This window comes from Pleurodeles waltl, chromosome 3_1 (assembly GCF_031143425.1).
Source record: "Pleurodeles waltl isolate 20211129_DDA chromosome 3_1, aPleWal1.hap1.20221129, whole genome shotgun sequence".
In the NCBI taxonomy this organism is placed as follows: domain Eukaryota; kingdom Metazoa; phylum Chordata; class Amphibia; order Caudata; family Salamandridae; genus Pleurodeles; species Pleurodeles waltl.
Genome location: NC_090440.1, coordinates 1,709,875,258 through 1,709,897,869, shown reverse-complemented (window position 1 = coordinate 1,709,897,869; position 22,612 = coordinate 1,709,875,258). Strand labels below are relative to the sequence as shown.

The window sequence follows — 22,612 nt, the reverse complement described above, 5'->3', positions numbered from 1 at the left end:
TAAAGGCAAAACAGTTAATGACAGATTAATTTGAGATAGTCACAAGAATCCGCTTGACGTCTTATGTCGAATGAACATTGTCTGCCAAAAAAGTACCCAGCAATGTGAACTCCATTGGCATTGGCCTATTTGACATAAGTACCTTCACATGCTTCTTACTTATTACGTGATTATGAACATCAATGTTTTAGGACAAGCCTCAACTTCATAAACCTTTTTTCGCCCAGTATATAGGTGGTCTGCCTAGAGAAATATTTAACCCTATGAGAAAGTCATCCACTTTGAATGTTGTTCAAGGAAACCATGTCAGATGCTAGGATGGGGCAAAACGTTTCTTAAATGAGTGGCTATAAAATCTATTACAAAAGATCGTTAGAAAATCCATTAAATTAGGTACTATATAAATTCATGTTATCAGTTGCAGTGCAGCTTAAATTTAATTTATATATGAGTACATATTTTGTTCGTCACGGACAGCTTTGCTTCTAGAGGCCGTGGCAATTACTTCGGAAGATTTCCGTTACTGCAAAGTGTGAATTAATTCCTTTCAGCCACGAGATCCATTTTTGGCGAATTCTTTCAATACCTTGAATGAATTTTGGTATTTGCATTTGTTTCATACAAAGCTGGGCTCTGACTGATGACAGGAGAGGCAGATGACTCATATCAATGCACATTTTAATTTCTGGCAAAAGGTCTCCTAACACAGCTGCATCTCTCCATGTTTAGATGTGAAGAATGAAAATGGGTCTCTTTAGAGGAATAGCTTCCTAAATCAACATGATGATAGGAGTCCCCACATCAAGTTACATTTTTCCATGTGAAATGCTTACTCTTCAGGGGCTTTGTGGTGGCAGTGGTGCACGTAGTCGATCTAGCACTCAGGAAATTAGGTCTTGCTTTGTAAGGTTTTCTGCCATTGGTTCAGAATGCTTTAAAGGAGACACGATGTTGATCATGTGCCACCTTTTGAAATCGAAACTTTCAGAATTGTGTACATCTTTGAGGACCATGACTCACTCACTTGTTTTGTTGGGGCCATTTGGTCCTCATTTTCTCTTTGCCTAATATCCACTGTACTATTGTTCAATCTAGCTTCTTTGATACTCAAAGGGGCCTATTGTAAAAGGCCAGTTCACTGCCTCTTCTTCAGTGGACTTCTAATGCATGATGCTTGATACGCGATTTCTATCCGTATTTAATGGTTCAAGTGTGAATATTAACATGCTTTTTAAAAAGGTGGGGGGCATTCTTTTTTTCAAGTCTAAATTCCTCTTTGTTTCCTTAGCGGCCTACACACCTCTTTGTTTCCTTAACGGCCTACACACAATCAGACTATGATGAGTCCTTCCTTTCCACTTTATTGGATACAAAATTAATGTAGACACTGACAGCATTTTTAAAGAGCATAGAACGTGTGTAGGAAGATGGAGAGTGGAATTAGAGAAATTAGTGAATAAAGTTGTTATACTTTGTGAATATAAATTATGCTACCTAAAATTGAGAATAAAAGTCATGGTATTTAGTTTTTAAGGTGGCTCACTCTGTCACTAGAATTCTGTTAGATTCTTATTGAGTCATTTGCTGTTTATCAGAAGAAAGCGTTTTTTATCCTTATCCCAGTTTTTTTGCCTGAACATATTTCCTCTTTTCACTTCAGCAGTTCACTATCCCTTTCGACATTCATTGATTCTCTATCCTCCTACTGCGCAGTCTATACTTTACTTTGAAAATAAAAAGGTATTTTTAATTTTTAGAACCAAACCATTCAAAAGGCAAAAAACGTACTTTAACCTAGCAGTACAGATTCAAGTGCTGTATTTTTCATCTGGTTGTTTTAAAACGTCACCCATGTAGTGAAGTTAATGAAGTGCTTATATGAAAAAAAACTTAGCCAGAATCTAAATGATACATTTTCTCCTGCCCCTTTGAATTACTCAGTGGATATTGACTCCGTGGTTAATAGTCCCGTTAGCCAATAGGTCATCAACACTGTTTTCAAGCCAAGGCCTAACCCATAGTGCCCTACAACCACTAGATGTTTACAGCTCACGACTACATTCAAAGCTAAATAAACTATAGAAAATCCAACATTACAATTTCCAATGAAAGACATTCTATGTGTTTCCTGACCCACAAGAAAGTAAAAATGCCGAAAGTCCATCATTTAAAAAAATACGTAACGTCATATTATGCCAAAGGATCCCATGTGAAAACTGTCATAACAGGTAAGTAGCTTTTTCTTCCTACTTCAGTGGCTTCTGAACCTCAGACACTGTCTCACTGGTTCCTCTTTACTGTCTACATTTCAGTTGAGTATTACTGATGTTAACACCACTGCTTCCTAGATTTGAGCAGGATTATTCATAGACCTAATGGATTTTTGAGTAGGTAATCTCTTGGAAAGAAAATCAGTCTCCCATTCCCATTTGTCATGTTCCTCAAACCATGCAAGCTGTGACATGTACTCTTCTGTGGTTCCAATCATTGATATACAACTTTTCTTCTGTGTGTATGTTTTCCAAAGTTGTCCGTGAAGAAGACAAAAAGGATATTGTGTTTCTGCTCGATGGTTCTGATGAAGCACGAAGTGGTTTCCCTTCTCTGAGGACCTTCGTTCAGAGAGTGGTGGAAGGGCTTGACGTGGGCCGTGACAGGGTACGAATATCTGTGGTCCAGTACAGTGACGACACGCAGCCCGACTTCCTTCTGAACGCGCATGCTGACAAACAAGGGGTGCTGAATGCCATCCAACAGCTAAGACACTTGGGAGGCTCTCCACTCAACACTGGTGCCGCTTTGGACTACGTCACACAGAATGCTTTCACAGCAAGTGCGGGAAGCAGAGCAGATGAAGGGGTGCCCCAGTTCCTAATCTTTCTGACTGCAGGCAAATCAGAAGATGATGTGAGGAGGCCTTCAGCTAACTTGAAGAACACAGGGGTGGTGCCCTTCGCTGTGGGAGCTAAGAACGCAGACATCTCTGAGCTGCAGGCCATCTCCTTCACACCAGACTTCGCTTTCCCCGTCCGTGATTTCAGTCAGTTGGAAGCAATTCATCAGCAACTGTCGAGCAGAGTGGGCCAGCTGACCAGGGAGGAGATCAACGTCCTCATTCAGACGGCCTCACGCCCCCAATCAGGTATGAACATCTTTGACAATCTTAATTAAGATTATGTTCAGTTTAGTGGGAAGTGAGGCAGGGAGTCCATATGGGGTTGCAGGCCTTTACTCAAGGCACTGTCTTCTTTAATACAGCAAAGATCTTTTCTGCGTTTGTTTTGAGTAAAGTTGGTGGTTAAAGGGAACCCTATTGTGTGCTTTCTAAATGTATTACTTCTCAAGACGTTTTTATTTAAATTGTAACCATGCAATGTCATTATGGCATTAACGTGCAACAACTACGTACAGGTTTCCATCATAGTTGACAGAATGATTTTCTGATGGACACTTCTAACTGCAGATCCCTTACCTTTAGAATATCCCCAAGCCCCAGAATGTATTTGGAAAGAATTTCAGCACAGTCCCTGCTCACCAGTACGAGGTGTAATGTGGTTCAATGTGGACCCTGTGGACCCTGATCCACCCGAAAGTAACAGCTGGAGCCGCATATGGGCACCACCAAGCACACCAATGTCAGTTCCGTTTTTTCCACTCCTTCGTACATGGATTTGGAGCCAGCTCCCACTTTTTCTCATCTGTTGATGAGTTTTCTCTCTTGGAATTTTTCCAGTAAGGACAGACATCATCTAAGTCTGTACTTCCATTTTACGAAGCCATGACTGCACCCACATAAGGACTTGGGCAAAACCCCTGCCTACCGGTGAAAATGTGATATAATTGCAAAGGCCCTCTCTGAGTGACCCTGCCTTCCTGACGCAGCCCCCAACGTAATAAGGTTAACCCTAATTCTTTTCATACAACCCCTCCAGAGAAAAAGTCCAAAATAATTGACACATTTGGAGGAGGATGTTTTTATAAGCTTGCCTCATCCTTTGGTCATTCAAAGCCCATGCATCATGGGGCATGGTCACATAGATCTTGCCAGTGTTCCCTGAAGAATTCCACACCAACTTGGCATAGAACATTCAAGATTGCCAGGATGCAGCAAAGTATGTTATTTGGTCAAACCTGGATACAACCAGCAGTTTAGGTAGAGCAGTCGATACTATTGTGGTGCTCCGGCACCACATATGGATTAGATCTATAGGCTTTTCTGATAATGTTCAAGCCTCGTTCATTAATATACTTTTTAACAGATCTTGCCTTTTTTGGTGAGAAGACCCACTCTGTCCCCATGCAGTTTAAAGAGAGTAAAGCCACTGCACGCTCCATTGATCTCGTCACACCCACAAGGTAGTATTCCTAACAAGTTTGCACTTTTTGAAGCATCACTAAGGCCTTCATCTGGAGGCAGCACCAAGGCCTATTGTCAACATAGCAGGCAACCCTGCCCCTTTGGGAATGGGTTAGTGTATCTGCAGACAGTGACCAGGATTGCAGGAACAATAAACCTTCCAGTTCCAATCCTTTCTGGCAGCAACCTCAAAATCACTTTATTTTGTTTTTAGGGGCAACCAACCACTCTGTAGGATCAGTAATTTTGCACATAGGTGGCGAGCTTTAACATCCAAAAGGCTGATGCTACAGATAGGTAAATGACGCACTGCCAGTTGTTTCCATCTGCCACACCTTCCAGCCACATCAGAGCAGCTATCAGAGGACCATGTGACCCTTTTTCTGCAAGACGTTCAGGCTTTTTTGGATAAAGAGGCCAGAAAGAAGTGGATTATTATTTGTTGTGACTACCCAACTCAAGGAATAATCACAGCCCTTGTCAGAATGAAGCCTCAAGACACTAAATTAACATGAGTTCAACTCCCAGGTAGCTATGACGCAGAGCAGACTAAATTAGGAAAGTGTATAGTATTTATGCAGTACCAAAACCAAAACAGTAATAAAGTTCAAGTGCAACACATTAAAAATCCCAAACCAAATTTGAAAAATAGAGTAAAATATAATAAGCAAAATTACACCAAGATGACAAAAGTCCAACAAGGATAAAAAGTGATCTGAACTTTTAAAGTTTTAGGTAGGAAAATATTCATAATGTGCCCCCATGATAGTCAATGGTCAGGGTGGAACAGAATCTAGGCACAATTTGACAATTTAGATATACCAACCAGATTTGTTCTGGTCAAAGGTTTTACCTTCTGACTTTAGGCTATTAAGTCCACCAATTGAGTACACTTCAAAATATCCCCAGAAACTCTGGTAAGGCACTTAGAGACTCAGAGGTTGTCAGATAAAGACTAAACTGCAGGATACTGTTCAGGTCTAGATGGGGTCAGTTGGGTAGTTATAAAAAGTGCCTACTGTACTTGTTGTGTCCCTGTAACTTTAACAGGAAGCCAGTCATGTGACCTTTGGAGTCAAATTCCTCATCCTGGGTGCAAGAGAGAAAACAGGCTCACTCTTTTAGGCCATTCTCAGGTCTCAGCCAGGTTCAATTTCTCTTCTGATCTACCACAGGTCCAGGAGTGGGCATGGCCTAAGCAGTGAGGTCAAAGTTCCTTGGGTAAACCCTAACTACTAGTCATTTTCAAAAAGACGAACGTCTTCAGTCACAATAAACTTGGGCTGTAAGACCTGGGGTTGTGTGGTGAGTGAACTATCGTCATCTTAGTGTCATCCCAAATCCAGCACTAAAATCTAGTTTAGGACATTGCTGTATCCCCAACCAGACAGTGAATGCACAAGAATTATTTTGGCATCCTGTTTCACCCTTTGAAGTGCTTCACAAGTGTTTTATGTAAAATCCCAACAGACCTGTCAAGCAGGATTTGACATTCAAGCAGGATTTTACTTTAGCCCAGAATGTCAAAATGAAGCCCACTGTGACTGGAGCCTGCATGACTAGGGGGGCAAAAGAAGAGCCTTGCCTGATTGTCAGCTTAACTGTTGCCTTTGACAGAGGAGGCCTCTTCAAAGTGCACCCCAAGTGTTTTATGTAAAACCTCTGCCAAGCAGGATTTGACATGCAAGCAGCATTTGGCATTGTAAAGTCAAAAAGGATGCGGATGCTCACATCCCCTCCTTTTATATTCTGTCAGGTTCAGAGAGGTAATCTCTGTATATTCAGCTCATCCAGTTGTTTGCTCTTGGGATGTATTTCAAACACATTAATACCTATTATTGGACCCCAAAAGAGAGCTCAGCTTTTACATCAGTCATACCAAAGACCATCAGATGGATGATCAGCTCTTACTTGGGCTCTCCTTGGCAAAGAAAGACGAAGAAGGGCAGAAAAAGACTTTGGGGCTGATTTAAATTAAGGTAGATGGAGTATTTACCATTGCCATTGTGGAGTACTTTACTTCTGCCATGGCGAGAGTACTTCACCTGCCGTATTTAGAGATGTCTGCTGCCCCTGCTGACACCTCTAGCATTTCCAGGAACCACCATCAGGGCACCCACCGCCATCATACAATGTAAGTTTGATGGATGGCTTTGTCAACATGATGGAGCCGTACATCAAACAAACAACTTTTTTATTGCCAAAAAGAAAATACCAAAGTGGGATTTTCTTTTTGAAAATAAAAAGAACATTGACCCCCTCACTATGGGACCATTCTCTCATGGCATGTGGGTCATTTACAAGTTTTCACTTCCCCTTACCACCTCGTTTTTATGCCAGTGACTAGCAGTGAAAACTGGCTATGTTTCCGTCCTCTAAATATGCTGAATGGACACATGACTGAACCTCAGATGGCCCTTACTTTTGCGGAGTAGTCTCCACAGTCTACACAGAAGGTCAGTCCAACTCTAGTGAGTTGGATGGACCTTCAGGTTGGCGGAAAGGGTACTCTGTCACAGTTGCGATGGAGCACCCTTTCTGCCAGCAAATAAAGAGGCCCTTTATCCAGGAGATAGTCATCTGCAATAAGATCAGAAACGCAATGGCCAAGATGCAGCCTTGAAAAGGGCTGAGGGCCCATCCAACCAGGGCCACGGCTGTGATCTGGGGTGCCTTTCATGGATATTTGTCAGGATACAACATTCAGTGCGGATGTTCATGAATCACTACTGCTTTGACAGCCAGGTCCAATGACCTGGGCATTTTGGCTTTTCAGTCCTGCAGGACGTTTTGTCTGAGACATTGCACAGGCACACCACCAGAGAAGGTGCTGCTTTGGTACCTTTTTTTTTATAGGTGAGGATCTGTGGTTAGAAGAACCCATCAGAAGAACAAGTTACTTACTTTGGTTATGTTTTCTCTAATGGATACTCAGTCTAGCCACAGATTCGTCACTACCTCACTGTTCTGTAGTATGGACTCTTTTTCATCTAAAAAGTTCCTAAATGAGGGTGTGCACCCTGAGTGTCGAATCCCCAATATCAGTGAGACACAATATCAAGAAAAAAATATCAAAAAAAATATTAACAGCTAGTAAGTCCAGACTTTCTTTACTTAGCTCCACAAATATGTACCTATGCTGTTCATATATCTTCAAGTTAGGAATAATAGATGTATACCTTCCTATATGCACTTAACTTTTGATATTTTTCCCCCTCGATATTCTGTCCTATATATTCCTGTATATTGATACTGCTGGTGTTGATATTCAATAATGCAATCCCAAATTAGAGATCTGGACACTGATACAATTGATTGCTGGGATCGGCGTTCAAGGGTGTGAACTGTGTCCAGAAAGAAACTGAAATCAGCGTGCTTGAGTGGGACCTATATGCTGCTCCTACCATAAAGTTTGGAGCATAGCAGGGTCAATGATTGTCAATATGCCACCTCTTGGTGCGTAGATATTATGCTGAAGAGTCTTCCATATCCAGTCTTGCACCTGGAATATCCTAAAGGTGGAGAATCTGTGGTTAGATAGAATATCCACCAGAGAGAGCAATATCCGAGGTAAGTCATTTGTTATATATGTATGCTTCACAGTGACATTCACGTTATGTGTGTGTGCAGCGCTAACCTAGCCTTGTGCTTATCTTAACAACTTAGAATTCAGAACCATTTTAAGTGTCTTCTTAAAAATCTACACCTCACAATGATTCAGCTTGAGTTTTTTTTGTAGCATGCTTTCAAAAATGCTCAGAAGGCTGTGTCGTTACAGGCAGAGTTAGCCTTTGAATTGCTTTTAGGACACTGATTGATCAGTTGATTGTGTTGATGAATCACCAGGTGTTGATGGTGAAGATGTAATGTTTTTCTTGGCATGGATGGGGATGCAGAATGCTGATGGCCCAGGGTGCGAAATACTGATTGCTGTTAATGAGATGCAATTGACACTGAGTATATCATATGCTGCATTGCACTGGTTAAGGAATTGTGGGCGTTTCTGAATGTGCAGTGAGGTTGGCAGTCGCCACAGCATTCTGGTGGCATTGGGTTGTACATGCTACGATCGCTGGATACCACATCCAATGACTTACAAAGTTCCATTTTCTACTTCTGCTGTGTATCTGGGATATTTGTGGCTCTTAGAAGTCGATTATGCAGCAAAAGATATAAATAATCATTTGAGCACCGAATATGGAATGCCGAGGGAACTGCATATGGGCATAAATGTTGAAACAGGCTATGGAAATATCTGAGGGCACTATTTTCTGGATATGGACCATAAGGGACAGTAAATATGGTGCGCATAGAGTACTGGGGGCACTAGTTGCAGGCTGTGGGAGGCCCGTTGAATGAAAGATTAATAGAAGTGAATATGGAAAGCTGTGGCGGTGCTAAGTATGAGAGTGTATGTATAGTTGGTACAAGAGGCTAGGGGATCTCGGTATGGAATGCGTATGCCCTAGGAATGGAATGCAGTGTCAGGGGACATGGAATGCTTGTTCTATAGATAGTGACACTGAGCATGGAATGTTGGTGCCCATTATATGGAGTGCTCCAGTGTCTGCTAACAGCTACCAGGAGGTAATAGTACTAACTATTGGGGAAATATGTATGGAACAGAGACCTGTTGCTGGTGTATTGCTGGAAGGCACACAGATGGAGGAAATGCTGGGGTATATTTGAAACGTTTCCTGTAGGGCTTTTGAGCTATCTCTCCTGCACTGCTGGTAATAAATAGGCCCACGTGATGCTGAACGGGTTAAAATGTTGTTTTTTTAAAGCATGGGTTCATCTTCTTACCGTCACCAAATACAGACGCCCTGTCGTCCGTGCGGGCTGCTTCACCGTTCACATGCTTTTTCAATGTCACCTAACTATCACTCCTTTTCTTTAGCGTCGCGTTCTTCATTTTTTGTACCGTGGTCTGGGGAGGGTGTTGTGATCCTTTTGTACTTTGCAAACATATCAATAACTCGACAGTTAAAAAAAAAAAAAAACGCCGCTTCACCTGCTTCCACGCTGCGCGATAGGATGCACTGTTCTCAGTATGCAAAGTGGTTTGCGTTCTGTTGATGCACTTTACACCATACTAACCCGCCAAATCAATGACAACCCAGTTACCTTGTTGTCACGGAATATGTGATTGCAGGGGTTGCAGTTACGTAAAGTTCACAGACCAGGAACATGGTTATTGTTAGGGCAAGAGGGAGCGCCTTCATGGCACCCAGAAGGAAAATTATCAGTCAATATTTGTATAAATCTGCTGCTGCTGGAGACCATATAAAAGGAAACCTTTGGTAAGCGGGTTTCAAGGATTCGTGTGGAAGGACATGGTACATATTTTCCCAACACTGCATATTGCAGTGGATGTTTTCCAATTTCTTTACAGCAAAGCATTGAAGTTGTTTGATTTTTACAAGCACGTCCAAACACACCAGTTAGCCATTTCCTCCATTTACTTTCTGTTGTCTTCTAGAAAGCAAGAGAGACATTTTATTCTTGTTGGATGGGTCAGCCAACATGGTGAACAACTTCATCCCAGTACGCAATTTCATAGCCAAGGTAATCGAAGACCTGAATGTGGGCTCTGATGCAACGAGGGTGGCAGTGGCTCAATACAGCGACAATGTCAAGGTAGAGTTCAAGTTTGACACTTACCCATCTGAGAAAGAGGTGCTTGCCAATGTGCGACGAATGAAGCTGAAAACTGGGCGCATCCTAAATACAGGTGCTGCCTTGGAGTATGTACAGAGTCACCTCTTCACAAGGGAAGGCGGCAGCAGGATTGAAGAAGGAGTACCCCAGATACTGGTGCTTCTTTCTGCAGGAAGGTCCCAGGACGGTCTGGACCAGGGTGCAGAAAGACTCAGGGAATCTGGTGTGTTAACCTTAGCAATCAAAGCCAGGAACGCTGATGCAAGTGAGCTCGGAAGAGTCGTGCTGGATCCAAGCTTCATTCTGGCAGCCGACAATCTGCCCACCATTGCAAATATTCAGCCCCAACTGGTGAACCTGTTGAAGACAGTGCAGCTCGAAGTAACACCTACTGCTTGTACGTATACTCACTCCTGTGGTGCCTTTTTGTTGGGGTGGGGAGAGGATCTAGAGCAATGAAGAAAAGCGACATACTCTTTACTGGTTAATGAGGTTCAGATTTGTTCTAGTGGTGGTTGCGTAACTTCAGTGTCACTGTAATCTAATGTGGGAATAAATATAACTAGGCCCTTGAGTTATTATGTCTGTTTTCTGGAAGTAAATCCATTTTATATTCATAAACATACAAACAAGCTATCCTTCAGCGTGTGCTTTTCACACAGCCCCTGTGAGACCAGACAGTTGGTCATTACTGTTTGTTTAAAGGCTTGAATTTGTAAATTGGCGAATTGTCTGACATTTCCAGGCAAGTGGATTGTGTCTCCTCTGTAATAAGGATTGATAAATAAGCACTTTTTTTAAATTGCGGCTTAATTCCAGACATTATTTATTAACTATATTTTAGGATGTGATTAATTGTGCCCAGATACAAAGAGACAGTGTTGAGGGGAAGTGCTGGTTTTCTGAGTTTCCAAATAAAGAAGTGCAAGTAGTCAGTTACTGGTGGTACTTGATTGTATAAATCACTGACTAGAGCAATGTTACTGTAAAGCAAGGGCTAGATCCAGATTTAAGGAGAGAAAACTCACTCACAGTGCATGAGATCAGGACTGATATGATCAAGTGGACACTAGATCAGATTTTCTGGGATGGTAGACTCGGAATATCAGAGAGACCAGTGAGTGAAGGACCAGATGCAACACCATAAGGAGTAATATAGTACAAAAATGAGTTCAATGCAGTAAAACAGATATAAAAATGAAGATCGCTTTGGACACAATTTACATTAAAATTCTTTTGGGTGGTTCAAGTCTGTGATGTTATAAGCAGTATCTGGACAGGTGTGATTTGGGATTGAGATTAAATCAAGATATTATGGAGCAGTAGTTAGACAGTCAGAAAAGCATTTGTAAGCCACTGTCTTTGTGTGCACTGTTTTCACACTCTAGTTGACGAATCCAGAAGAAAAGACATTGTGTTTCTACTCGATGGCTCAGATGAGGTCCACAGTGGTTTTCCTTCTTTGAGGACATTTGTTCAGAGAGTGGTGGATGGGCTGGAAGTGGGCAGTGACAAAATCCGAGTTTCTGTGGTCCAGTACAGTGATGTTACCCAACCCGATTTCCTTCTGAATACATACACAGAGAAGCAGGGAGTTCTCAGTGCTATCCAGCGATTATCTCCACTGGGAGGCTCTCCACTGAACACTGGAGCAGCCCTGGACTATGTCACAGAGAATGTTTTCACTAGTGCTTCAGGCAGCAGGACTGAGGAAGGGGTTCCACAGTTTCTGATCCTCCTGACTGCTGGAAAATCAGAAGATGATGTGAGGAGGCCTTCATTGAAACTGAAGAAAATGGGAGTGGTGCCATTCGCTGTGGGAGCGAAGAATGCTGACATCACTGAGCTGCAGACTATTTCCTTTCTACCGGACTTTTCTGTGTCTGTCACCGACTTCCACCAGCTAGAAAATGAGCATCAGACCATATCCAACAGAGTCGCCCAACTGAACAAGGCAGAAGTGACAACCCTAATCGAGTCTATCCCAGCATCATCAGGTATGGTGACATTCCTCCTTCTTAGCTTGAGCCCAAAGTATAGGGATTGAGATTAAGTACCTAATGGCAGAAAGGACAAAGTTTCAATTCCATTTCCCTTCATTAATATGAGTGTTTGTCATTCCCTGATTGAAGACTTGTTTAGTGGCAGTAGACTGCCTAGAGTCACATATGTTCTGCCAGCACACACAGCAATCACGTCAGCATTAACAACCCCCAAACTGCATTTTCTTAAATTCTGCATTATGATAGCTTTTCACTGTACTCTCACAATATAATTTTAAATTGGCAATTACCACACATTTCATTATAAAATGCAGAACTTCATTGTTGTAGTATCTATTCCACAAACTCATTATTCTCATGACACCATTTATGTTTCTTCTTCCTGTACCTCTGTACCAAATCAATTGGATAAAAATGGTATTTCAGTGTATTTAATCTCAAAATCTTGTTTTTATTTTTGGAACCTGGCTCTCCTCTGAAGAATCTGGATAAAAGTGAACTTCTGAAGCTCACCAAATGCAGAACCTCAACCCTCTTCAGAAGACTCTATTCTTTTGTAGAGACACACTTGCAATATGAAAACATACCACTTAATCTACCATGCATGCACATTTAATAATTACCCAATAGGTATGAGTAAAAGTGGAATTCAATTTTTATAAATGGAAAATTGCAATTTCCCAAGCATAGACTAAACATACGGGTGCAGCAGTAACTCCATTCATGACATTTAAAGCAGATGTTCATTAGGAAAAAGCTAGTCTCAATGCATTGGCATTGGGATCAAGACAGTGCCTGTGACAGGCTGATAACAGAGGCAATGAGAATTGGGACACTGCATTTTTAATTTCCAGCTTCAATGAAATTGAGCAGGTCACATCTGTAGGTTGCTTCTGCTTTTACCACAGGGATGTCACTGCCACCATTACAGGGTTGAACGGGTCCACCATCAGTAGCCCAAGCTCAACTGCATTGACTTGACATGGTCTTCCATCACATAAGAAATAGACAATGTTATGCTGGCCCTTACAGAACCCATGGGGACCTCCCCATTCAGAGTTTACATGGAATACTCAGTAGCTGTCTGTGGCAATAAGATATGCTCTATAATAGTTTGAAGTCCACAGTGGTACTCTCCAAGACAAACATTATCAGCTGGTCTAGCTCCAAAGACTAGGGATTGTCTAGCTATTCAAAATGTTCAATCAGTATGAACTCTCAGGCAAGAGACAAAGTTGTAGGTAAACTTGATGGGCCAACCCAGAAAGATAATGTGATTTGTATAACATTATTCTGCTAATGCTTTTGTATTTTCTAGAACTTCCTACCTCTGGAGCACAATTAAGCTATCTGATATTAGCCTTTTTAACAAAGAGGAGCTGAGCGGAAAGTGTTCCTCGACTCAAAAACATTTTGAACCCTATGTTATCTCTTTAAAGGAATATATGCCAGGATTTCCTATAAGATCCTTAGTCCTCTCAGACTGGGGCATGTACCATCATGGCATTGCTTATCATTAGAATTCCATGATATATAATATCTCCTTCAAAATTTCTAAACCACCGCTTTCTTTCTTTTTCAATTAACATACATATATAACATTTTAATACAGAAAAGGAGGCTTTCTTCAGTGTACAAACACCATTTTGTTCCTCTTTATATTACAATCTTGGCTGGAGTTTAGCTTACAACCAAGTGCCAAGTCCTACTTTGCTGTTGTTTTTCACACATCAGCAGCAAAGGTCTTGCTCTCTCAGCCAGTCTGTTGGTAAATTCAACTCTTTTCCATATAGGGATAACTATTCTACAGTTGCTTTGCATAGACATTCATGTATGTAAAACAACAGTCTACTCAGAAGTTTGTATATCGGTTTTGTATGTCTCAATCCATACCTCCTATAACTCAAACCGTATATAGCCAATGGAGAAATACCTCAACCTGCAATAATTAACACACATCTATAAATATATAATTAATGTAGAAATAACATCAATCATAATTACTGAAAATACAGACAAGCAGTAGTAGATAAAATTGTATGATACCAGAACAAACTTTGTCAGACTATGTTTTTGTCAAAGATATTATTATACATATAGTCAGTTAAGATAAATTAAACAATGTCATGCATATATTTAAAAGTTCCAGTTTATTACCATCTTGAAATTTGTGAAAAGAGTTATTTTCTTAAAAATGTTTTCCAAAACACTATCTGTGCTATCCTATTTCTGTAGCTGCTAATACATATAGTGTATTTAATGTAAACAACTGATCAGGTCTCTTGTCTTCCATCAAGTAGCAATATATAGGATTTCTTGGTTTGCTTTTGTTGGACACTTCAATACATTTTTTGCTGTGCCCAAACAATAAATATTCATTTTTAAAGCAGACAGCAGGATGTGGCTGTAAATATAAATTTTCAGTTTCTCCTTTACAAATAATCAGCCTTGAAGTTTGGCTTTCGACTTTTAATGTGATCCCCTTCCAGTATACCATAAATAAACAGTTTCAACACAGTCCTTGTGCTCCTGGCACAATATCCATGTAAACTCTGATTTAAATAAGTTTGTTTTTGTAGCAGTGTGTATGTGAAAACATGTTTTTTACTGTCTCCTAATTCAATAATGGCTGTCATTGTACTAAGCAACACAAAGTACACATTAATTAGAAAAAAATAATCATTATTTTGCATAAACCTGTTTAAATTAAAGAATCAGCTAGATATTTTCCTGTTATATTATTTCTCTGTGTACATCATTGACCGTTTCTGTTGCTAACTCATTTTCTCCTCCCAGTCAGGATTTGAAAATGCTTCTTCCTTGAGGTTGATGGGATCTTTGGACCCAGTGAGGAGTGTGGTTAACTGCTTACAATCATTCCAAAATCAATCAATACAACAATAAATTAAGGCACAGTGAACAATGTGGCCACAGAAACAAAACTCCAGTCTGTGAAAAGTTTCAAAGTTTTATTACAACCACAGAGCCAAAGTAACGCAAATCGTGCACAGGATCAAATTATACGATTAAAGGAAATCCATAGGTTGACCAAATCTATTAAACAGGTTTAATCTACTTAGTATCAACACCATTAAACATTCCAAAAGAATTACACATACCAGCAAAGAAACAATTTGTGCAACAGAAACAGATTTCAAATAATCTGATGATGAAATTAGTCAAGCCAGTTCACAGATCAATATAGCAAATTAGTTGGACAAGGTGTAAGGGCAACCTCCTACTATTCCAAATTAGGACAAGCATGTGTGGAAACGGGCTAACAGAAGCAGACAAAAAGAAAAAGAAGACAAAAAGAATTTAAATAAGTCATCTACCTCGGGCTAAGTTAGTCTAACTAAAAAAATAAAATAGGCATGTGTCAACATGCTAGCTCTAATTTAAAAACCAGACAGGGGAACAATTAGCATTTCATTTGAATATACCTCTCCTGGGATCAGTATACTCTTCAGATTTGTCAACAAAATAAGGAATCTTCGGCAGCGTCCATTAGAAGCAACATCAGGGGTAAAGTGCAGAACTCCGGCTGCACATAAAAATCAGGAAAGGTCCAGGAGACATCTTAACAGTTCAAGATTCAAAGGGGGTCTGCAAGCAAAACAAGAATCAAGTGGGAACTTCTTAGCAGAATGAAATACAAGTGGGAACTGAACTCTAACTTACAATGTCCACCCCTATTCTGGAATACGCAAAACACTTTGATTGGTCAGTTCAAGGAGTTCACATCAAAACACAAGAGATGAATTTGCAACAATAATGATTCTCATGTGAAAGGACAATTAAACAATGGGGTCTGTCTTGGTTCCAAATCTCCATCTCTCAATGTACCATATTCAAGATCAATGGGGGAAAACCTACACATAATACAATAGGACTCTTTACTATTCATGTGAAACATCCTAATAGAAAAAATCCTGTTAGGCAAAAAGAAGATGACTCATCATTTCATTTTACTGCAATATAAATCCTCAGGCCTAGATATGCTAACACAAGAAATTTAATGCATTAGTATCATCATTAATAAAACACACATAATATGCAAACTTATGAATTCATCATTAATAATAAATAATCAAATATGCAAAAGCATTTCAATATTAACTGCAACATTAGTTAAAGCATTATATTAAATATGACAAAGATGTGCATTTATTTTTCTGCACAAATGTAACTTTAAACCAATTAATCGTAAATCATTATAAACCATATTTATTTCTACTCATAATAATTAATTTAATTAATTAATACATTTTTACATTGTTAAATCACGTTAGCAAATTGTCGGTTCTGGTAGGCACAACCTCTGTCATGGTAGGCACAATGTCCACTTCAATTTAAAATGCATACACTTTTAGAATACATGTCAGTGCATCTGTCTATGTTTAAGCTTTAAATGTGAATATAAAGTCGCCTAGTGCTGACTTCTGTATCACTAAAGCATTGCTAAACTTTTCGTTCAACAGTGCCTTCGCTGATGGCACGTTATGCCGTCACAAAAAGGACACTCATTTAAAATGAGGCAACTCAAAGCCTAGTTGTTTGATAATGTAAGGGCCTTGGTCTACTGAAATTCTCAATTCTCTTCAGGTTCTTGTAACAGCTGCTCCTCATTTTCTCCATTTCAATCTCTTCCCTCCTCTGTTTACTCTTAACTCTTTGTATCTTCCAGCAATTGTATAACTTGTAAAATCCAAGTGTGACTATAACACACCCAGTCACAAAGCACAAAGGTCTCAGGATCCTTAACCTATTGTAACCGGATATTTGTCTCCTTCAGGTCTTTAAGATCATATTTCAGGTTTGTCATGTTTGATATAAACCTCATTATCTCCTTACTATTATCTGGAATGTATGTGCAACAATGCTGCACCTGTAAAGCTTTGCAGACTCCGCCTTCCTTCGCCGATAAGATGGCTAAAGCAAGAAAATTCTGCAAAACCATTGATCTCATAGCAACCATTTCCATGTCCACAACAAGTATGGCACCTGTAAAATCAGTTGACATCTTATCTACAATAGTTGACAACTTTCTAATCTGGATGTCTTTCAGAACCACACCAAGTGAAAGAATAATAGCACCAAAAATGTCACCTGTGATCTCTGCTGCACTAGCTCCTTATTTGCTCTAGAATTAGATTTCCCTTTCCAGACTGGATTGTCAAAATTGTCCACATAGTAGATTTTTGGAAAAACTACCCTAAAGCATGTACCATACCAGCCCTTAGGCAGCTTGTAATAGGCATTTTTCCCACAAACGAAATAAACACCTGGTACGGCAGGGTCTTGTCCATTTAAAATAAAAGTCAAAACACTCCTAAACAAAAATACATGTCTACTTTATCATCAGTCTTTGATTGCAGCCTATTTATACATAGCTTCCCTACATGTTCCCAATCTAAAGCTAAGCGCCCTTTTGTATCACCTGTACCACTACCTGCAAGATGTGTAGCATCTTTCTGCCAATCCTGTAAAACCACTCTCTTTTCTGTTTTGGTTTTATTGCCTTTCTCCTGGCATCCACTTGATTAATAAAATATTTTGCTACTTGTGTGTGAACGCAGGTTAAATTATTCTTGTATGCATAAGCAGTGCAAAGGTTAGTGTTGGTTCAAAGAAACCTTCCACTATGTCAATATTTTTAGCTACTTAGAGGCTGGTTAGTAGGCACAAAGGAGAAGACGAGATCAAAATTAGAACAAAAATTCTTAATATTCTCTTGATTTTATAGACATGTTAATAGCAGACTGCAACTAATACCATAAGTCAAAGGCAGACTATGGGATGTAATTCCTTCCTGTACAGATGAGGGAATCTTTGTACACACATCCATAGTTTCAATGTATTCATACAGTAATATGTAGTATATAGTAGAAGACAAGTCTTCCTTTCAGCTGTCCAGATGAAGGAATCTTTCATCCTCATACAATTGATCTTGTTTCGTATGTGTCCCCTCATGCACTGGTATAACTGTGCTCTCTAAATTGTCCTTCACTGACACATTCAATCCAGCAATCACCAATATGCTCACAATTACACATACTATTGCTAAACCAATACAGACATATGTACATTTAGTCCGTTTATCCTGTTCCGGATTCATGACTTGTCTAGAATCAGACCAAAAATATAAATTTCAAAAATAAAAAATAAAAACAAAATAAAAAATGTAAAGCGCTTTTAAAATATTTTCTTCTCTTGAATTAAGCAAAACTAAATCAAAATAAAAAACATACTTCAAAGTCTTTTTGCACTTATTTACAACAGTTCTTGACCTTCTTCAAAGTTCATCAAGTTTGTACTGACAAGTTCTCAAAGTTCAAAAGGAAAAGTCTTGAATAATTTACCGCATGGTAATCACTGATTAGCACTTCCAGCACGTAGCTTCTCTGTTTATCAATTTGCAAGGGTATTTCAGAGTTCAACTCTAAAGCAATTTCAAGCTCCAGAATTTGTAATGCCACAGACAGCAATTTTATGATTTCATTGTTTAAATGAGATCCTCGGTCTGATTTCAAATAGGTTGGGAATCCAAACCTTGGGATCAATTCCCTTAAATGCAGCTTTGAAACAGTGAGGCTCTCATTTGTGCGAGTTGGATAGGATTCTATCAAGTGTGAGAATACACACACTACCACCAACACATACCTCAGTTCGTTGCATGCAGCCATCTCAATGAAATCAAGTAGCATCCGGTTGAAGGGATCTCCTAATTTACCCATGTTGGGTGCAGGTTAAGCACAGTGTGTTTCCCAACATTCATCTGCTGACACGTTACACATATGTGACACACCACTTCTGCAATCAGTCTGAACTTGGGGTTGTACCATGCCTGTTTCAATGTTCTGATCATAGCGTCCCTGCCAAGATATACCTGACCATGGTAATACCTCACCATTGAAGACAGTAAACTGTTTGGCAACACTGCTTTACCTTCCTTTGAAACCCAAACATCATCTTCATCTCTCTGCACACAACCTGCTCTACTCCAGCCTCTGTGTTCTGTGATCTTCCTCAATTACGTCTTCTTGTAATCTCTTAACCTCTTCTCAGGTGTCAATGGCTGTCATTGTTTGTCTCATTGGTGCTGCTTCCATCACTCCATTCCTCATTGAAGGATGTGCAATGGAGCACACAATAGCTGGCCACTTGATCAGCATAGGCATTGCCCGAGATATAATCACTCAACTTTTGATGTGATGCACATTTCACAACTGCAATTCTTTCTTGTAGTTGTAATGCTTTCAATACCTAATAGATCTTTTCACCATTGCCAATTAGTGATCCTGAAGGTCATAAACCTCTCTGGGACCAGAAATGTCTGAAGTCGTGAACCCACCAAACCTGTACTGGCTATCAGTAAAAATGGTCACTTTAAGCTGTTCAGAAGCACAGCATGCTCTAGTAAGAGGCATCAATTCAGCTACTTGGACTGAAATGACTCCTTGAAGCCAAGAAGCTTCTATTATTCTTGAGATTATGCAAACCATATAACCAGCTCTCAGAATTCCTTCATTATCTCTCAAACAGGAGCCATCAACAAACATAACATAGTCATTTTTATTTAATGGGGCATCTTGAATATCGGGTCTAGGTTTGGTGCATAGTTCAGTCACATCGAGACAGTCATGTTCCACCTTATCTTCATCATTAACATTTTCAACATTCACAGGCAAGAGTGTTGCAGGATTTAACATTGTACATCTTTTGATATTACCATTCTGTGAACCAAGGATTGCTAACTCATAAGGGGTTAAACGTGCACTGGTCAAATATTGGGTTTTGGTTCGGGTCAAAAGGACCTCAACGGAGTAGGGCACATAGAGGTTCAGAGGATGACCCATGACAATATCTTCACACTGTCCGATACTAATATCCGCCACTGCGACTGCTTTTAAACATCTGGGCAAAGCAGCAGCTACACGGTCCAGTGTGGCAGAAAAATACGCCACTGTTGACCACTCCATGTAACTGCATCAAAACAGAAAGTGCTGGGGCTCGGCACAGGCTTTCTCTCAGCTCAGAAAAGGCTTTCACGCATGTGTCATCAAATGGTACCGGATCAAATACTTTCTTGTGTGTTAATTTTTGTAATGACTTGCAAATCATTGAAAGATCCTTTGGTGGCAGTAGCCGACCACTCTCGGAACATTCTGACATCTCTCTGTGTCATGGGTGAATTAATCTGCATGATTGCTGTAATTCTCTCTTGGGACACCTTCCTTGCTCCTTTCTCCATGTGATGACCCAAATATTTCACTTCTCACTGATAATACTGCAATTTTACAGGGGAAACTTCATGCCCATTCTCACCAAAATGATTCAACAAGGCAATAGTATCTCTCCTACAGGCTCTAAGTGTGTTTTATGCAACCATCAAATCATGTATGTATTGAACTAGAACTCAATTAAATGGCATGTTCAGGGACTCTAAATTCTTTTCAGGATCTGATTGAAAATGGATGGTGACTCTGTATACCCCTGTACGACACCAGGAACGTACACGACTTCCAAATTTAAATGAAAATAATAACTTTTCTCTCTCTTTATGGTGGGGAACTGAAAAAAATCCCTGACACAAGTAAATGTCAGAGAACCATTCTGCTTCACAAGGGATCTGAAACAAAATCACAGCAGGATTTGGTACCACAGGACAAAAGGGAATGACAATTTTGTTCATATTTTTCAAATCCTGGACTATGCAGTATTTTCCATTGGGCTTTTGCAATGCAATAATAGGAAAACTACATGGGCTTCCCATTACTCCCTTCAGGACTCCCTGTTCAACAACATTTTCAATTACAGGAGTAATTCTTGCAGTCACTTCTGGGGCTATAATATACTGGGGAATCTTGGAAAACACTGCATTTGGCATTACAATTATTTTGAGTGGCTCAACACCTCTGATAAGTTCAGTGTCTTTCCCTGAAAAATCCCAAGCCTTCAGCTTCACTGTTCCTTGCAGCTATTCGGGCAAATTATTTACTGTTGTTTTTGGGAATAATGAAATGAGAGGATACATCCCATTATTTTTGCCTGACATCACATCATCACTGTTTGTCTGAATTGGTATTCCATTGTAACTACGACTAATGGAACAATTAAATTTGCATAATAGGTCACATCCTAATAATCTCACAGGACTTGAATCACAAACCACAAATTGGTGCAAATCCTCAAATGACGCTATTTTAAATGGGAAATATTCTGTAATCAGGTTTCTTAAAGGCAAATTTGCTACTCATACCACCTGTAATTTCCTTCCTGACAAAAGGCACGTTTGACAGTTCTACAGTTCTGACAGTGGGAGGTTCTGCTCCGTTGTCAATCAGTGTTGGAAAGTAACCTCTTTTTGGCATGGTTAACCCCACTTTTTCCCTGCTATCAGTATGCTCAGACTGTCTTCACTGGGATCCTGTTAACCAGGACCCCAGTGATTGTGCTCTCTCCTTCTAAATTTGGTAGTCCAGGACCTTTGTGCACTCCACAATTGGCATACTGTTCCCTAGTATATGGTACTTTGGTACCCAGGGCATTGGGGAACCCGGGGTTTCCCATGGGCTGCAGCATGAATGCCACCCATAAGAACCCATGCAAAATGTGTCTGCAGACCTACCATTGCAGCTTGCATGAAAAGGTGCATGCACCCTTTCACCACAGGTCACTGCACTAGGTCACTGTAAGTCACCCCTATGGTAGGCCCTCCTAGCCCAGAGTCCCTGCAGGTCCCTGTGTGTGAGGGCACCCCTGCATGAGGAAAGGTGCCCCAGCATGAGCAAAGGTGCCCCTATGAACTCTGGTTACATTTCAGTGGACTTCATAAGTGCACATTTGGTGCCCTCCTTGCATAAACAGGTTTGCACCAGCCCAGGGACCCACGGACTCTGCTCTGGCATGAAACTGGACAAAGGAAAGGAGAGTGACCATTCCTCTGTCCATCACCACCCCAGGAGTGGTGCCCAGAGCTCCAGCAGGTGGCCACTTGATTCTGCCATCTTGAAACTTAGATGTGCAGAGGCCCTGGGCATCATCTGAGTGACCAGGTTGGGCAGGTGACATCACATACTCCTCCTGATAGTGGTCACCTTTCTAGGTGACCAAACCCCCTTTTAGGGCTATGGGCTATTTAGGGATTCTATCTGTGGGAGGGTCCCCAGATTCAATGTGCAAGACTCTACGTGCAAGGCCTCTGATTCTGGCCACTGGAACTGCAACTGGACTCTTCAGGAACCAACAAGACTGCAACTCTTGCGATGACCTTGCCTTGCAACTTTGTTCCCCTGCTCCTTCTAGTGACTGCAACATTTCTCCAGCTGTGCATCTCTGGGGTCAGCGAGACTTCAGCCTGCACCAAGAAACAAGAAGGAATCTCCCTTGGAGTGAAGGAGTCACTCCCCTGCATTTGCAGGCACCTACACCAATGACCTCCGGCTGTGTGGATCTGCTCTCCTCTGGAACCGCGTGGATCCTGCATTACAGGTGGTGGTCTGAAGTGGTCCCCTTGGTCCTCTCTACCAGCTGTCCAAATTGGGAGACGGTGAGCCCTTGCCACTCCTTGCAGGACAGTACCCATGTG

General features: G+C 40.6%; 1 protein-coding gene across 1 annotated transcript in view; it reads left to right on the top strand.

Annotated features, from left to right (window-relative positions):
- COL6A3 (collagen type VI alpha 3 chain) overlaps positions 1–22,612 on the top strand; it is a 291,731-nt gene that overhangs the window by 87,816 nt on the left and 181,303 nt on the right. Inside the window, exons 7-9 of the mRNA XM_069225565.1 lie at positions 2,528–3,142; positions 9,840–10,415; positions 11,407–12,015. Coding sequence (XP_069081666.1) covers positions 2,528–3,142; positions 9,840–10,415; positions 11,407–12,015 — 1,800 coding nt within the window. The remainder of the gene's footprint in view (positions 1–2,527; positions 3,143–9,839; positions 10,416–11,406; positions 12,016–22,612) is intronic.